Consider the following 15,825-nt stretch of genomic DNA (forward strand, 5'->3'; position numbering starts at 1 on the left):
ACAATTCTGTGATTCTATGATTTGCTGCCCTTACCTCTCTGAAACAGTTTCTGACTCTTGAACAGTGTAAATACTTGGCTTGGACAGAATATTTTTATTATGTATGTAGTTCACATGAATTACTAGTCTTAACTTCCACTACTTGATTTAATTGACCCACCATCCCTGCAGAGTTGAAAAGAACTGCTTCAGAAATTCACTCCCAAAAGGTGTAATGGGTGCCTTAAGACTGAGTAGTTGCTCGGTCACATTTGCTGTTACTGTATGGAGGCCATGAGCTTTATGGCAATGTGGTGACTCGATGTCTAACACAGGCTAAAGGTTTAGTTATTATTTCTGTAGAGTGGCAATTCCAAAGGAAAAGGTGGTGTAAAGTGAGAAAATGCTGTTTAATGTCTTATGATTGTATTTTGGGTGCTATATTTTTCCTTGCTCTGAATTCAGCAGTGGATCTGGAATCTTTTTAAAGTTGATTTATGACTGGGCTGTTGTTCTGGGGTTTTTTTTAGTAGATTCTCATAGACAGTTAGCACTCGGCTCCCAAAGGATTGTGTACTGGGATAGACTTGGCTAATAAATGGTTAGGAGGGAAAAGTTTCCTCACCACAGATACTAATAGCCAGGCTCAGAGATAAGTGCAGTACTTGTGTGTGCAATTACTTGGCCAGTGCAATACATATTTCAGAGCAATATATATGAGGTGGGAGCTGGACAAACAGAAAATTGGGGGGACGGGCATGATGTGTCTGTCAGAGCTGGCACTGCTGCACCCTCTGTTCCTGGGTTATTCTTCCCCCAACCAGTGTGTTGGGTGGATTAGAGTCACAATCACATTTTTATGTGAAATGAAAGCTTGGCTCAGTTGGGGTCATGTAATGTAGATTGGAAAAGCAGACTAAAATAATAGTTCAGATGCAGTTGGATACAGTATATCATTATTTTATACTACCTCAGGACATAGCCAGGGCATGAGTTTTACTGTAGTTCTGTACTAGGGGACAGTTTTGTGAATTTGGAAGGCTGCTGGTCTCAGAATCAGAAGAATTTGCTGCTTATTTAAATTTATCTTTATTTTTAACCATGGTATTAAATGTTCGATTGGTTGAGAAAAACTTGGTTATAAATTACAACATAACTCAAATTCCTTCATGGAACATTGCCCTTCCAATACATTTTTCTTTTCATAGCATTTCATTTCTAACAGGGTTTTAAAAAAGATGCTTTTAAACATTAGAAACCATTTGTCTGTCTCTCTTCAGTTTTTCATTCATAACCAGGATTTCATCTTAAAGCTTCTAAACCAATCGATAATCATTGTTCTATCAACAAGCTTAACAAATTAAAATAAATACTTATTCTGATTATTTTTGTTTCTTTGTTTTGATATGTAAGGTAAATTTATTTATTTTTCATTGTAAAATTAAAGCAGCAAAGTGGAGCAGCACCTTCCATCCCTCAGTTTTCAAGCTCCATCATTAAAGTTAATGCAAAATAAAGTTTAAACAAAGAAAAGCAAACACACAGTTGGATGTAATTTAAACCACGTTTTGAAGACTGTGTTGGCTGAGTGTGGATTATAGTCCAGTATTGTTTTCAATAATAGTGTTACCATGGAAATGAATGCGTATGCATGTCCAGGACCCCTCCACACACTGATGTACAGCTATGGCATGCTCAGAATGCTTCATTTGTCTCAGCTGGCTTTGGTAATGTCTTCTTGACTTCTTCACCCACTACTTCTAGATGTTTTAGTTGTATCCTGTTATTGCATCCCTTTTCTGTCTCTGCCTTCTCTCCCAGCACCCCAAAATACTGTTATTTGTCCCTTGTGCCCATGAGTTGTGAAGGTATTACACTGAATATTGTTGAGGATGATGAAAGCATCAATTCCAGTTTAGGGAAACCAAATAGCAGAAGGATGAAACAGAGACTAGCTTACATAATTGAGTTGTAAACACACAGAGAAACAAACAACTTTCTGTGGCTGCTGTGACAAAACCACTGATCTTCCAGGACTTCCACATGCAGTTCCCAGTGTTGTTCCAAAAATCTGCTTGTGGGTACAAGCCACTCTCTCCAATTGTTGTTCCATCTAGATGATAAAATGTCAGGGTAGGACAGTTCATACTTCTGTTGGTACAAACGCCTAAAGGAGAAGACGGTGTAATGGGGACTGGGTCTGTAGGTATTCATATAATTTCACTACATACTCAGTGTATTGAGTGTAACTCATTTCAGAAGTGATCCAGAAGTGCAATGAGATAATGGATTTGTATTGTCAATCTTGGACTGAATGCTGAGCTATATGTAGCATCATAGAATCATTTTGGTTGGAAACCACCTTTAAGATTATCAGACGTGTGTGTGTGTATGTGTATGTACACAGAGAGAGAGAGAGAGATTTTATATGTATATAAAATGTTAGTATGCCGGCAAGCAAAACCTTCACAATGGTTTGCCATTATAAAGGATATTGTAAATATTTTGGTGAACCTTAAAAGCAGTCAAGCATTGTGGAATATAGAGGTCTAAATTGCAGCCTGCTGATCAAGTGCAATTCATAGCAGTGATTTGATCTTTCCTAGTCCAAATGGGTGGGGGTGGCTTTTTATCTCAGCATCTATCTAAAGTTTTAAGCAAGCAGCCTTTTCTGTTGAATTCTGATGTCCAGTTGATGGACCAAAGTACTACTTAATGCTTTAAATCCAGTAAAGGTGCTCTTTATATTTTACAGATGCAGATTATTTGTAGGTCCTCTAAGGTATCCAGCCTAAGCAAAGGAAAAATCATTGAGTACATTCCATTCTTTTTAGGTCCTTAAACTGTATTTGTTGTTGTGGAATCTGAGTGCATTCCTGTGGTTCATTAAGTGATCAGACTGTCATCTTGCTAACAGATTAAGCCATTACCCTCCCTCTGAGGAAGATTGGGCTATTGAATTATTTTTTGATTTTATATCACTGTGAAGAGCTCTGAGCTGCTATTTGTGAAGTTGGGTCCAGGCAGTAAGTTAGGCATGCACAAACACTCAATATATAGAGTATTGCTGCAGAGGGACTTCTCATTTTATCTTCTCTTCATTTGAATAGGACACAATTCTGGCAGAACTGCTGCAGATCAATAAAGAGTACATTGTTGGATATCATGAACATGATTCACTCCTGGACCACAAGGAGGAAGAGGAACTCACCGAAGAGGAAAGGAAGGCAGCGTGGGCAGAATATGAAGCAGAAAAGAAGGTAAAGCTATCTAATCTGGTTTACACACATGAGAACAAACCTCCTCGATTTAAGTACTACTTACCTTTTCACTTTGTTCTGGAGAAATTAATCAATCTTACTGGCCAAAAAATTATTATGGAAAGCAAATTTTGACACATGAAAAATGGAGATACTGTGTCTTGTTTGATTTCCCAGTGCTGGTCTTTTCTGTGTGTTTTCTTAGCTACTTTTCATTTAAAAGTTACTTTTTCCTTTTTGCACCCATATTTTTTTTCTGTTTTATAATAAAACTCTGCTAGTGTCATGTGTTAAGCATCTCTTTTACCAGTGAGGGAAATTTCTAGCTCCGTTTACAGTACACAACTGATTTCAAATTTTTTTGCAGCAATCCCACAAACACAAGCACCTTCCAGAAAGGGTCTAAAAGTTTTATTTTTATTTAATTCTATTTATTTTTTCCTATTATTCCCTGTGTCTTGTTTATTTGTTATGTAAGCATGTGGTAGAATGAAGAGAATTGTAAATTGGCTACAGGCTTGGGATTTTTTTTACTGTAAAGGAATATGATAAGTAGGTAACTAGAGTCTAATAGCAGAAAGTTCCTGGAAAGGTGAAGTTTGGTATTCAGATCTGGAAGTATGAACGGTGGATGTTTAAATTATCACTGACCATCTTGAGTGAAACTACTGACAACTGCAATGTTAGGAGAAGAAATTGAAAGATACAATCCAGTAAGCATCCTCAGCACAAGAAGGACATTAACACCTGCTCTAGTTGCAGGTGTCCCTGCTGACTGCAGGAAGACTGGACTAGATGAGCTTGAAATGTCTCTTCCAAATAAAACCATTCTATGAAATTATCCTATGAGAAATCCCTATGGGAGATGAGCTTTATATTCCTGCTAATAAATTATGCATTTTACTTCTCAAAATTTGTTTTTCAGTCAGGTCAAACTCAACTGGAGTGGATTTGCCATATAAAAAGTGCATCTTCAACAACTTAAGATACACTGATAATGCTTGGTCATGGTTTATTAGTATATCACATAATTCAGTTAAAGCTAAAATCACATAATACTCAGGGCTAGAACTTAGTTTCCTCTGAACTGAGGTTTGGAAAGGATTCTTCTGAACTGAGGTTTGAAAAGGATCCTTCTGAAATGAGGTTTGGAAAGTATCTTCAGTTTGCTGAGATAGGTTAACCTTCATGTGCAGAGTGCTTGTCATGTTCACTAAGGGCTGGTTTGTCTGCATAGGGTATTTCATGAGTTGTTCTAGAAGACCATAAATTACCAGTTTTTCAAATAAAAATGCATTTTGTGTTTTTTAAGGGCTTGACGATGCGTTTCAACATGCCAACTGGGACCAATATGCTTCCCACAAACTTCACCTCTCAAACACCGTATATTCCTTTCAATTTGGGTGCTCTGTCAGCTATGAGCAGTCAACAGCTGGAGGTAAGTAGCAATCCAGGTAGTGTAACTGTGTCTGTGTGGCTGTAAGCACAAGTCATGGCTAATGTCATTCTGAAATATCTTGACATTTATATAATTGCACCCTCTTTTTAACAGGATTCTTTGTATACCTCTAAACCGATTCTCAGGATTCTGGATGATTAGCTGCATTCTTTGCAGATGTTAATTACCACATCTACCTTTCTACCTCCTGCCTGAGAAGGAATGGGAGAGAAGAATACATCCTCAGTTAACCCAGCTTTTCTTTTCCCATCTTAGCTGAAGTAGCTGGGAGCATTTCTTCCTAGTAAGATGCCAGGCTATGAAGTGCAGGAGCGGAAGCACTGTTGTCTGATGATACCCTACTAGTGTCTGATGAGGAGTCTGTGCGAAAGAATTGAAGGCTTCTAACAAAGTGTGCAGATCGAAGAGACCTGTGTTGAATAATGCAGCATGTTTGCCAGTATTATGCTGAAAAAGATCATTTACTATGGTGCTCATTCTTGAGCACCTAGAATGAGTTGAAATTGTAACATCATCAAAGTCAGTGTGGCAGATTTGCCTGGGTAGAAATGTAGCACTGCAGTGATGATCTGAAAACATTTGGGTACTAAAATAGTATTGTATAAACGCTGCCCACTGTACAAATTGACAGATTTCTACATACTTCAATTACTCTGTGCTGAGATTCAGGTGCGTGGAAGCTTGGAGTCATTGACTTGTGCAAATTGAGAGAAAAAAGTAATTAATGTCTGGATACATAAGGTACAAAGGTACAAAGATGAAGAAAATTTTAAAAGGGTTGGCAAATAAATGCGTTCTTTGTGCTTTATAATTAATTTTCTGTTGTTTTCTCAGGACCTTATTAATCAAGGAAGAGAGAAGGTTGTGGAAGCAACCAACAGCGTAAGCGCAGCAAGAATCCAGCCCCTCGAAGACATCATTTCAACCATAGTGAGTGAAATGGGTGATGGGGGGGTTAGATCAGGAGGTGGGAAAAGGTTAAATGTTATCAGGCAAAGAAATTATTATTGTATGTGATCGTTCAGCAGATTAACTGTGTTATTAATGAATATACTTTACCTTTATCTCTGCAGCTTGCATTAACCCTTGATGATACTGAGATATGGCAGAGCCTTAGAGGACTAGCAGTTTAGAGTCATCAGTACTTGCCATGCTATTAAAACATTGATTTTCTACAAATAAGAATAACAATTAAACACAAATATGATGCATTTCCTGTAGCTTGTCCTTACCTGTCTGTTTTGGGCTGCCACTTTTCTTCTTTGCTCCCAATAATTGCAGGTTCAGTACCAGCAGTCTGAAAGAAGTAATAACTCACAGTTCTGATTATGGTGAAGTATCATTTTAGATTGACTGGAAATTGGGTTGTGTTTTAACTTGTGGTGCAGCTGTGATCAGAACAGATGCAAGACCTCAGTTACCATTATGCTGTTGTTAAAATGTGCCAATGAAGTTTTGGGTTTTTTTACCTTTTCAGTGGAAAGAAAATGTAACACTCACAGAAAGCCAAGTACAGGCCCTGGCACTGAGCAGGCAGGCGAGCCAGGAGCTTGATGTCAAGCGCCGAGAAGCCATCTACAATGATGTCCTCACTAAACAACAGATGGTAAAACATCTAATATGTATTTGATTGGCTGTCCATGTTTGACGGATGGACTTTGTGTGTGTGTGTGTTCATGGTACATAAATATGTACCTGGAGAATATGTTTCAATGGGACAGGTGTTTGCTGGCATTGTGTAACGGTGTATGCGAACCTGAGGAGATGGTTCTTGTGCAGTGCGTAGGGTTGCACTGCTCAGTGTTTTTGGAGGAGACTCCCAGAAATTAATTTTAAAAACCTACTTACCAGATTTTTCTGTGGAAGCATTTTGCTTGAAGGTCATGAGGCTTAAAAAGAAATTTGACTCCTAGAGCTCAGAAAGCAGCTTAGGCCTGGTGGTGGGGTTTTAGCTCAGAATGGTTTTGCAGAATCTGAAGGTTGCTCAGATAATGTCAGTGAGAAGAGTTTTGTCTTAAACATTTGGTGTTAGGATTCTGAAATGGTCCCTGACAAATAAAATTGTGAGTTTTACCTGGAAATCATTTCACATGTTGCTGTGGCAACTACCTACACGCTGCCTGTGAGACAATAAGCAAGAGAGAACTTAGCCCTAAATGGTATTACTAAATGGTTTCTACAGTAATCAGCTTGTGAATGCCTAATGTGAATCACATTAGTGCTGGTGATAACAATGGTGCTTTTTTCCTTCAGCCATGCTGTCCCTAACAAATTGATTTGAGTTCTGAACTTGATACTTGGGGTGCTGAGGCGGGTCAGGTACTTACAGCGTCTCTGCTTTCTCTTCACAGTTGATAAGTTGTGTTCAGAGGATACTCATGAACAGAAGACTACAGCAGCAGTACAATCAGCAGCAACAGCAGCAGATGTCTTACCAGCAAGCAGCAATGAGTCATCTCATGATGCCAAAGCCTCCAAATTTAATCATGAATCCTTCCAACTACCAACAGATAGATATGAGAGGAATGTATCAGTCAGTGTCTGGTGGTTTGCAGCCACCACCATTACAACGAGCACCACCCCCAATGCGAGGCAAAAATCCAGGGCCTTCCCAAGGGAAATCAATGTGATTTTGCACTAAAAGCCTAAAGGATTGTTAAAATCAGAGAAAGAACTTTTATTTTTTTAGGAATCAATGGCTTAACAGAACTCAACTGTAAAAAAAAAATTAAAAATAAATAGTTTGGTCCCCTTAAATGCCATGTTCCATATTAGTGTTTCAGCTTTGTTTAAATAGGACATAACGTTCTCCCTGCTGTCAGTGATGTTGCCTAGAATCTTCTTACATATGTTGAGTACAGGAGATAACAAGTTGTTTTCAGTGAAAACAAGTCCTCCCATAACAGTAGCATCTCCACAGGTTTCCTGTCTAAACTCCTACGCTTGCTTTTTAGTAGCTGTGAAGCTGTCAGCAGATGGGAGCAGCTTAGGAAGGACCACAGGTCTGTATGCTTCAGTTTGCCACACACGAATTGGAAACAGCTGAGTTCTTGATTAGAGTTGATTCCTCAAATTATGGAATACTTTTCTGCCTACCCATTTATTGATATTAGTGGGAATATTCTAAGGGAAATAGTCTAGTTTCCTTTTGACTGAGGTCTGGACTTGTGCTCTGTCATCTATGCTGAAAGAAACAGGAACTTAATATACTCTTCGAAACAGAATTGAGTGCAATATTCTTAAATACTACTGCTCTGAAACTTCTGAGTCATGCAGTGACATCAAAACTGTGTGTACAGCCTTAAACAGTGACCTGGGGAGGTGATCGTGCTTCCCTGGTCCTCTGCCATATTTTGTTTTCAGTTTTATGTGATGGAACAACAAAGGGTGATCCCAGAGGTGGAGATGTTTTTCCTTCACACATTGATTTACTTTATGGGTAGTCCAGTACAAAGCACATTTCTGTTAACTCCTTAATGCTGGTGCTACTGTCTCTTCCCATTGCCGGCAGTGGGAGACAGGCCAAGAAATTAAATTCCTAGTATTTGGGGGGGTTAAAGGTGGTGGTGATGTCCAGGGTCAAACCCTATCAAACAAACATCTTTATACAATGGCAGAACCACTGCTGATTTAAAATCCATATAAAGAAAGTGCTGTAGCAACTTCCAGAGCTGCCAGAACATTGAAATCCCTTTTCCTCTATTAGGTAAAATGAGTTTTTGTTACACACTCCTTCCTGCTCTGTGTCCTTTATGTGAAGACAGGATTTAGTACACAGAGGGCTCGGGTTTCTTTGTTTATTTTGATTTTCTTTTTTCTCTTAATATAGACCATTTCTGGTCTACAGTCAACCAATTTCTGGTTGCTTTGATACCATTAGCACTCTCTTAACCCACACTTTCTGTGCTTGTGAAGATCTAATTATATATAAATAGGGCTTTTCTTTGAGTATAGTTTGGGTGAATCTTCCCCCACCTCTCCAAAAAAAAGAAAAAAAAAATCAGTTTATAGTTTGGGGGTAAAAGTGAGAGGAACATTTGAGGCAATGGTGTATTGACTACAGAGAACTCTGGAGAAGCAGGTGGATGGAGACATTGGCTGCAGGTACTGCTGGACTCTTCTGACATGAACTGAAATTGTTATGGTTTCTGGAAGGTTTTTTGCAGGTGTTTTGAGTTCTTGCCTTGAGAGGAGAAGTGGGGTTTGCATCTGAATGCACAAATCTTAGGTGGTGTTTCCTTTTGTGCTTGACACTTGGTTTGTGATCTGAACAGAGTGGCTATTGCAGAACCAGCTAACAAGTTGCTGTCTTGGACTCTTTTTTGTTACAAGATACCACAGGAGAGCCTCAGTATGTTCTAGTGCTTTGCCAGCTCTACAGTTCAGTTTAAATTGAGAGGAAGGGAGCAAGAAGAGACCTGTTCACACTAGAAGCAGCAAAACATGAGACTTTTGAGACAAACATTGGAAGGCAAATGTACTCTGGGCAACTCTCACCAATGCTCCTACGTGTTGTGAGTAAGAGAAATTCTTTCTACCAAACCTGGGAATGTTCAATGGAGTTTTACAGTAACTCAGAGACTTAAATGTGGAAGTTTTAGGCAACGTTTAAAGGCACTTTTTTTTTTTTTTTTCCCATTCTGGACAAACCTCTGGGTAACAGAAGACTAATGCATATGCAGAGATCGACCTAAGCATTGAAATTAAACTTGGACCACTTTGCATACCCGTTTCTCACTTGACATTTTAGCTGCATAACAACTGCTTTGAGTGTAACATCAAGCTTTAACCAATATTTAAGGACGGAACATACATCAATAAGATAATAAAAGGCTCATTTTTATATTTGTTTTAGATGTTTTAACTAGATAAAATGGCTTAAGATGACGAATAAAAATGTTGCTTGTAATACAGTTTTGCCTGCTAAATCCTCCACATTTTGTAACCTGTTTATTCCTTTGGATGTAAAGCGTTTTTGCTTAGTATTGTGATATTGTATATGTTTTGTCCCAGTTGTATAGTAATGTTTCAGTCCATCAACCAGCTTTGGCTGCTGAAATCATACAGCTGTGAAGACTTGCCTTTGTTTCTATTAGATGGCTTTTCAGTTCTGTATTAAATATCCTAAGTACTATAGAAAAGGTGTCCCCTCTTCCTATAAGGCTGTTTTTGTAATATATATAAGGACTGGAAATGTGTTTTTAAAGAGAAGAAGCATTCAAGTATGACGATATACTATCTGTGTTTTCACCATTCAAAGTGCTGTTTAGTAGTTGAACCTTAAACTATTTAATATCTCATTTAATAAAGTGACCAAAATCCATCAATGTGCCTTGTGCTGCATTCACCATACAGCATTAACTCCACAGGGGCACAGGCTGAGAACCTGTCTTTGGAGAACTGGTAGTTCAAGTGCTCCTCTTTTCCCTGCAGTGAGGTGCCCAGTACTGGATGTAGCCTTTAATTTCATTCAGAGGAAGCACTTGTGGTCTAGGTTTTCCAATTAGATCAATTAACAGCAGCTTCTGCAGCCAATCTGTTAAAAGTCAACAGTGAGTTCTCACTCAGTGATGATAGATTAAGAATGAAGTTCTGGTTGGTCAAATTAGAGTGACCTGCTTGGCTATTTTAAATTCATCATTGTACCGCTCCCTTTCTTAGCTATTAAATCCCACTTGTTGGGCAAAAAAAACTAACCAAAAAATGGCATGACATCGTGTTTTAAACCTTAAAGCTGTGGCTTCTGTCTAATGCTGCACTCACGTTACAGCCATGGGTGGGTCTGCTTGAGGAGGTGCTGCTGGTCTTGCTGTTAGCTGAGAAAGGGAAAATGCCATTAAAATTGTGACTGGTGTGGAAATCATCAAATTGTGCTACAAAAATGTGGGCAACATGGTTTTAAATACCTCAGGAACTTGATTAAAACTTTGATAGAGGGCAGTGGGAGCCTCTGGCCTGTGGTGGACACTCGATGTTGGCTGTTTCTGTTTGCCTGGGTAGTGTTCTGGGATGAGAGCCCCCTGCAGAACAGGCCTGAAAGGTGCTCTAACACTGAACACTGGGTTTGAGGTGTCATGTGCTAAATGCTAAACCTGTGGGTTGCTTTGTCCTGACCTTAAAAGCAGAAGCACTCTGAGCAGGGTAAATAATCAGTTCAAGCAAAAAGAGTTTTGAGGAAATTTTCAACATAATGGAAAGACAAATGTCCTAAATGTTCCCAGCTGGAGGTGTTTGGAAAAATGCTGGTATTGTAGCACCGAATGGTTTGGGTTGGAAGGAACCTTTAAAGGTCATCTAGTCCAAGCATCAGCCATGTAAGCATGCAGCATCTGAATTTCCTTTCACAGACCTGTTCAGGTGTTGAAGTAACCTTGTGTGCATCCTCTCTGCTGTAGAATATACCCTGGAGATGCATCACAGAGCACCAGCAGCACTCCACCGAAGCATGTCTTTAGGATAGCTGTGCTGCTGTGAAAGGTTGAGAGCAAGCTGTGGCCTCAGGTTTGGGTCTCAGAGGTGTATTCAGACTTTTCATCTGGTGATTGCAGGCTGGGTGCTTTGCAGCGAAGGGCCTGAAGAAGCTCTTGATCTGCTGTGAGCATGTGAGATGAGGGGTTCATCCTCTGGGATGTGAGGGGTGTAGAGAAGCTCCTGGTCTGCTGTGGGCATGTGGGTTGAGTAGTTCATCCTTCTGTGCATGGCCCTGGGTCACCTCCACGCAGACAGCAACCGCACAGCAGCACATGGAAGCCATTTTTCATCCCATAGCAGCTCCTGTACCTACTGTACCCAGGATGAGGTGGTGATTGAAGGAATGTGTTGGGAAAGGGCTGAGGCCTGACATGGGAAGAAGGGTGAGGGGCGCTGTGGGGAAGGTGAGTACAAGGGGATGTGGGATCACTCCTTGAGTCCGCGCTCAGGCCCTTTCAATCTCAACCACCCCGATCTCAAACAGCACCTTGGCTTTGTGTTTCATGTCTGGTGTGCACAGAAGCTATTTGAGACATGGACTGTGGAACAGAACTGGTAGTTGGGGCATTAATCAGCCTGACCCAGGGACAACAGCTCTTGCAGAACTCAGCTGTACAAAGTGTGGTTTTCCTTTCCATGGGTGCTTGCCGATGCTTGTAAATGCACACGTAAGTTTGCTATGTCTCATGTGGTGATCTTCCACGCTCGGTTATGGGCACCTTGGTGCTAAATGCTTTTTGGCATGGTGAGAGAAGAGCTTGAGACTCCTCAGTTAAGTTGGCTTTGCAGGTCTTTCTCAAACTCATCCAGCAGCAGGCACAAGACTTCATCCTCACTATTTTCCATTAACTTTGAAGCACTTATTTGCTGTGGAAAAAAGTAACCAGATTTTGTAGTTCATGTTGCATGACTTTGTGCTCTGGGGGTAAGTTCCTCCCTACAATTCCACAACTCCCCTGACTGCAGGTTGTGTTTTGTCTTTTTCTGAAAAAGCAGGATCACCAAGGATTGCATTTGGCAGCTTCAGCCACAGAAAGTGCTTTTCCCATGGTACTGTGTCCCCCCTCCCTCTTGAGCACAGTACTGTTCCTGCCTTTCTGTCCATGTCTCCACCTTTGATGGCTGCCCCAGGTACATGTAGAACCTGGAGAAGGAGCAGCACATGGCACCCATGTTTGATGTTTGCCCATTAATTACTTTAAGCACAGGTCCCCACGATCTTGTCTCCCACCCACATGTGTGGTTAATAAATAGTACTGAGATACCCACATTGTACCCTCAGTGTATTCTATGCCTTCTGTCTTAGGGGGAGCACTCAGTAACCTCGCTTTATTTCCTTGCAGCACATTTGTGATTGTGAAGCTTTCCGGATGGAGCTGAAGCTAGGCTTGGCCCTGCAGAGGGCTAGACTTGGCCCTGCAGTACAGGCTGAATCTTGACTGTCGGGTTGTAGAAGACATCGCCCTTTGGATCAGGTACCCAGGGTCATGTACTGTGGTGCTTTCAGACCTGTGCCTTTTTGTGTGCAAAACAGCACTGGAGGGTGAAGGGCCCAGCAGGGTGTCTTGCAGGACCACAGCAATCTCCTGCACCAGCCACCTTTGCCTTCCCTTTGGGAGAAGCCCTTTGGGTTGCTGTAACATTGAAGCGCAGGGAAGCTACACAAGCTGAGGTCCCAGACATACACACAGAATCACATAATGGTTTCGCTTTTTCTTTTGTTAACTTAGAAGAAATTCTCTATGGTTGAAGCATTGCAAACGTATTTTCCTCTAAAACTTTCCCAGCAGGAAGAGGGCAGCCCCTGAGGCTGGTCCACCACCACCACTAGAGCAGACACAGCTCAGTACAGGCTGTAGGGCCCATCTTGCAGCCCTGCCTTCAAGCAGTTGGTGTCTCCAGTTTGCTTTCACTGCACAGAGCAGCAGCTGGTGGGTAACAGCTGGATGAGGAGTCAGTCTGTTCTTCTCATGGACACATGAATGTGTCCGCATGAAAACACCACTGAGCATTGCTACTTGCTCCCTGTGCCACCCAAAATGCAGCCAAAGTTGTTAATTCTGCTGCTCTTAAGCTCTCAAGTCAGTCAGGTTTCTCCTTGTTACTGTTGAAGCAGAACCAAACCCAGAAAATTCCTGCTGAAAGCAACCACTTGGGTGGGATTCAGCAATGCTGAATTCCCCCTTTACAGTGTCCCACATAGAAGATGACACCAACCTTTACTAAGAGATTTACAGTAAATTCTTTATGAATTTTTTTGTTGGCAAGTATTGTGGATTTTGTTCCCAGATCCTGCAGAAGGGTTTTTACACCACCCTCATACCTGCAGGTCCTTTCACAGTAGGAGGCTCTGCTGAAGCAGCTCTTCATTCAGGTATTGAGTCCATCAGGTGCCCCCATCAGTTCGAATTGGTCAAAATGTACTTGATATTGCTGAGATGTTTGACCTTTTTTTCAAAGAAGAGGAGCAGGCTCTAAAGTGCCAGATTTATCTTCAAGTGCACCGGAAAGCCCTGGTTGGAGGGAGGCAGGATCATCCCGAGGGCAAAGCAAAGCTCCAGGTCTGAGGGATTTCCCTTTGTGCAGGGGAAGGTCAAAAGTACACATCAGGACACTTGATGAGCAATCATGCTCCTGCCATGGCAGCTGAGGATGAGATGTTTCAGCAGTGACTCAGAGGAAGAAGGTAAATAAACATTTTTTTATTTCAAACACAGGATTAAATTCCCTCGTGTCTGGATCATTCAAGGTAAGGCTCCTGTAATCTCTCATTGTGATCCATAGCTTGGTCGTCTAGTGGCTGCTGGACCTACTGCACTTGATGTGGGAGCAGTTGGGACAGTCAAAGGGACATGGCATGGACACAGGAGGTAGGAGAGAAAACAAGCAATGGCCAGGAGCAGAGCTGAGCACTAGGGCTATACAGCTCTGAGCAGCACAGCTTGCAAAGAAGCTGATGTAGACCATCCCTAGTTAAGTGCAATCATCCTGGGAATTCAGGAACTGAAGCTGGAGGAACTGAGATTTTTACCTTGACTGCTTTGTCAGGAGGTGGCTGAGAAACAACACTGAAAAACGCAGCTGTGATAAGGAGAACCCCAACCCAAGGCCGCTACACTTGGATTTGTATCTATTTTTTGGATGCTCTAGAGAACCTCATTGCACACCAATCTCTCTGCTCTGCTGCAGCTACACACTCCTGCTTTCTACCATGTGCTAAAAACTCTGCTGATCATAGGGGACAAAGAACAAACTGGGATCATTCATGGAAGCTTCTCCAGTAACATCCCAACATCTCCTGTAACTGAGGGCCTGTGCTGACTGTTGGGCTGAGCTGCAGAACAAAGCTTCCATCATCAGTGTCCCCAGCTTGGCCAGCCTGACCTGAGAAGAGCCACAGGAATCCAGCACAATGCTGGCAGCAGGTGGAAACATGGGGCTGGCTCAGGCTGCCAAAGCCCTGGTAGGTTTGGTTGAGCCCACTGGTAGGAAAGGTGATGGGACTGTGTGATGCAACCTTCTGCAAAGGAAAATGCCACGCAGCCACAAATGTCCAAGCACTGCCTGCAGGGACGATCTTCATCCATGGTAACTGCTTAAAAATGAAGGGTTTTTTCAATTGCTTTTGTTGCTCTCTACATTTTCTTCAGTGATTTTTCCACAATGCTTCAGGTAAGCCTGTTGTGAGATGTGGATTTATTGCAAGAAGGATGAGTCCATCCAAAGGCTTAGCAGACGCTACAAATGTTTCTCCACTTGATTCTTCTGCAGGACGCAAGCCACAGCAGCTGCTGCTGGCAAGTCACACTGGGAGCTGACACAGTGTTTCCCAGGCTAGTGGGGCTGCAAAGATGAGGGAAAACTGAAGACACCGACTGTGCCTGCAAGGTTCCTCCATTTGTGGTGATGGTGGTGCTGAATCTGGACCTATCCCACCTGATGGCTACAAAATCTGAGCTGGGCCCAGTGCTTGGCATGGCCCAAGTACCTTTTTTGCCTGTCTCAGAGTAAAGGTAAGAGATGGATTTGTAACTCTTGGAAATTCCAGTTCAGCAGATACCCAGCTGTGCCTTCTGGTAGGATCATGCTTCCAAGGTCCACTCCAGGTATAATTTCATGTCACCCGTGTACAAAAGTTTGGGGTTCAGGTAATTTATCTTTACCATACAAAGCCTTTTTAGGGGTGAATATATCCTGGGGAAATACTGGGTTAATGGTTAAAGAATGCCAAAAAAAAGGGGCTAGCAAGAAATCTACAATATAAAGACAATTTTATTGCCAATAAGCTCTTAAAACTCATTTTTCTTCCTGTTTCAGTAGGACCTTATTCTTCCTGATGAAAATCCGGTCATAGCATCTCTCATTAAAAATAAAATTATTTTGAAATAAATAAATATATAAAATAAATATCATATACATTTTATAAATAGTTTTGTCCTTATGCACAGTATCCATGCTTACAGCTGAATAATGTTCCTCACCCCATTCCCACCCCAACAGCAGGAAAAAAACCCACACATCAGGACCAGTCCATGTGGCATCATCAATGTATCAAAGTTCTGGGCTGCTCAAGCAGGGAAGCACTCCAAAGGCTTTTTCTTTGCAGGTACCAATCCCGAGCTCAGCAGCAGCTCCTGCAGCACTTCTTTGGGCTTT

At 41.5% G+C, this 15,825-nt stretch overlaps 1 protein-coding gene across 1 annotated transcript in view; it reads left to right on the forward strand.

The window, feature by feature from the left end:
• The window catches only part of ATRX (ATRX chromatin remodeler), a 71,058-nt gene extending 61,087 nt beyond the window's left edge, over positions 1-9,971 (forward strand). The window contains exons 29-33 of the mRNA XM_054388738.1: positions 3,090-3,239; positions 4,552-4,677; positions 5,533-5,628; positions 6,176-6,304; positions 7,050-9,971. Of these exons, the coding sequence (XP_054244713.1) occupies positions 3,090-3,239; positions 4,552-4,677; positions 5,533-5,628; positions 6,176-6,304; positions 7,050-7,328 (780 nt within the window). The 3' untranslated portion in view covers positions 7,329-9,971. The remainder of the gene's footprint in view (positions 1-3,089; positions 3,240-4,551; positions 4,678-5,532; positions 5,629-6,175; positions 6,305-7,049) is intronic.
• The last annotated feature ends 5,854 nt before the right edge of the window (positions 9,972-15,825 follow it).

This window comes from Indicator indicator, chromosome 17 (genome assembly GCF_027791375.1).
Source record: "Indicator indicator isolate 239-I01 chromosome 17, UM_Iind_1.1, whole genome shotgun sequence".
NCBI lineage: Eukaryota > Metazoa > Chordata > Aves > Piciformes > Indicatoridae > Indicator > Indicator indicator.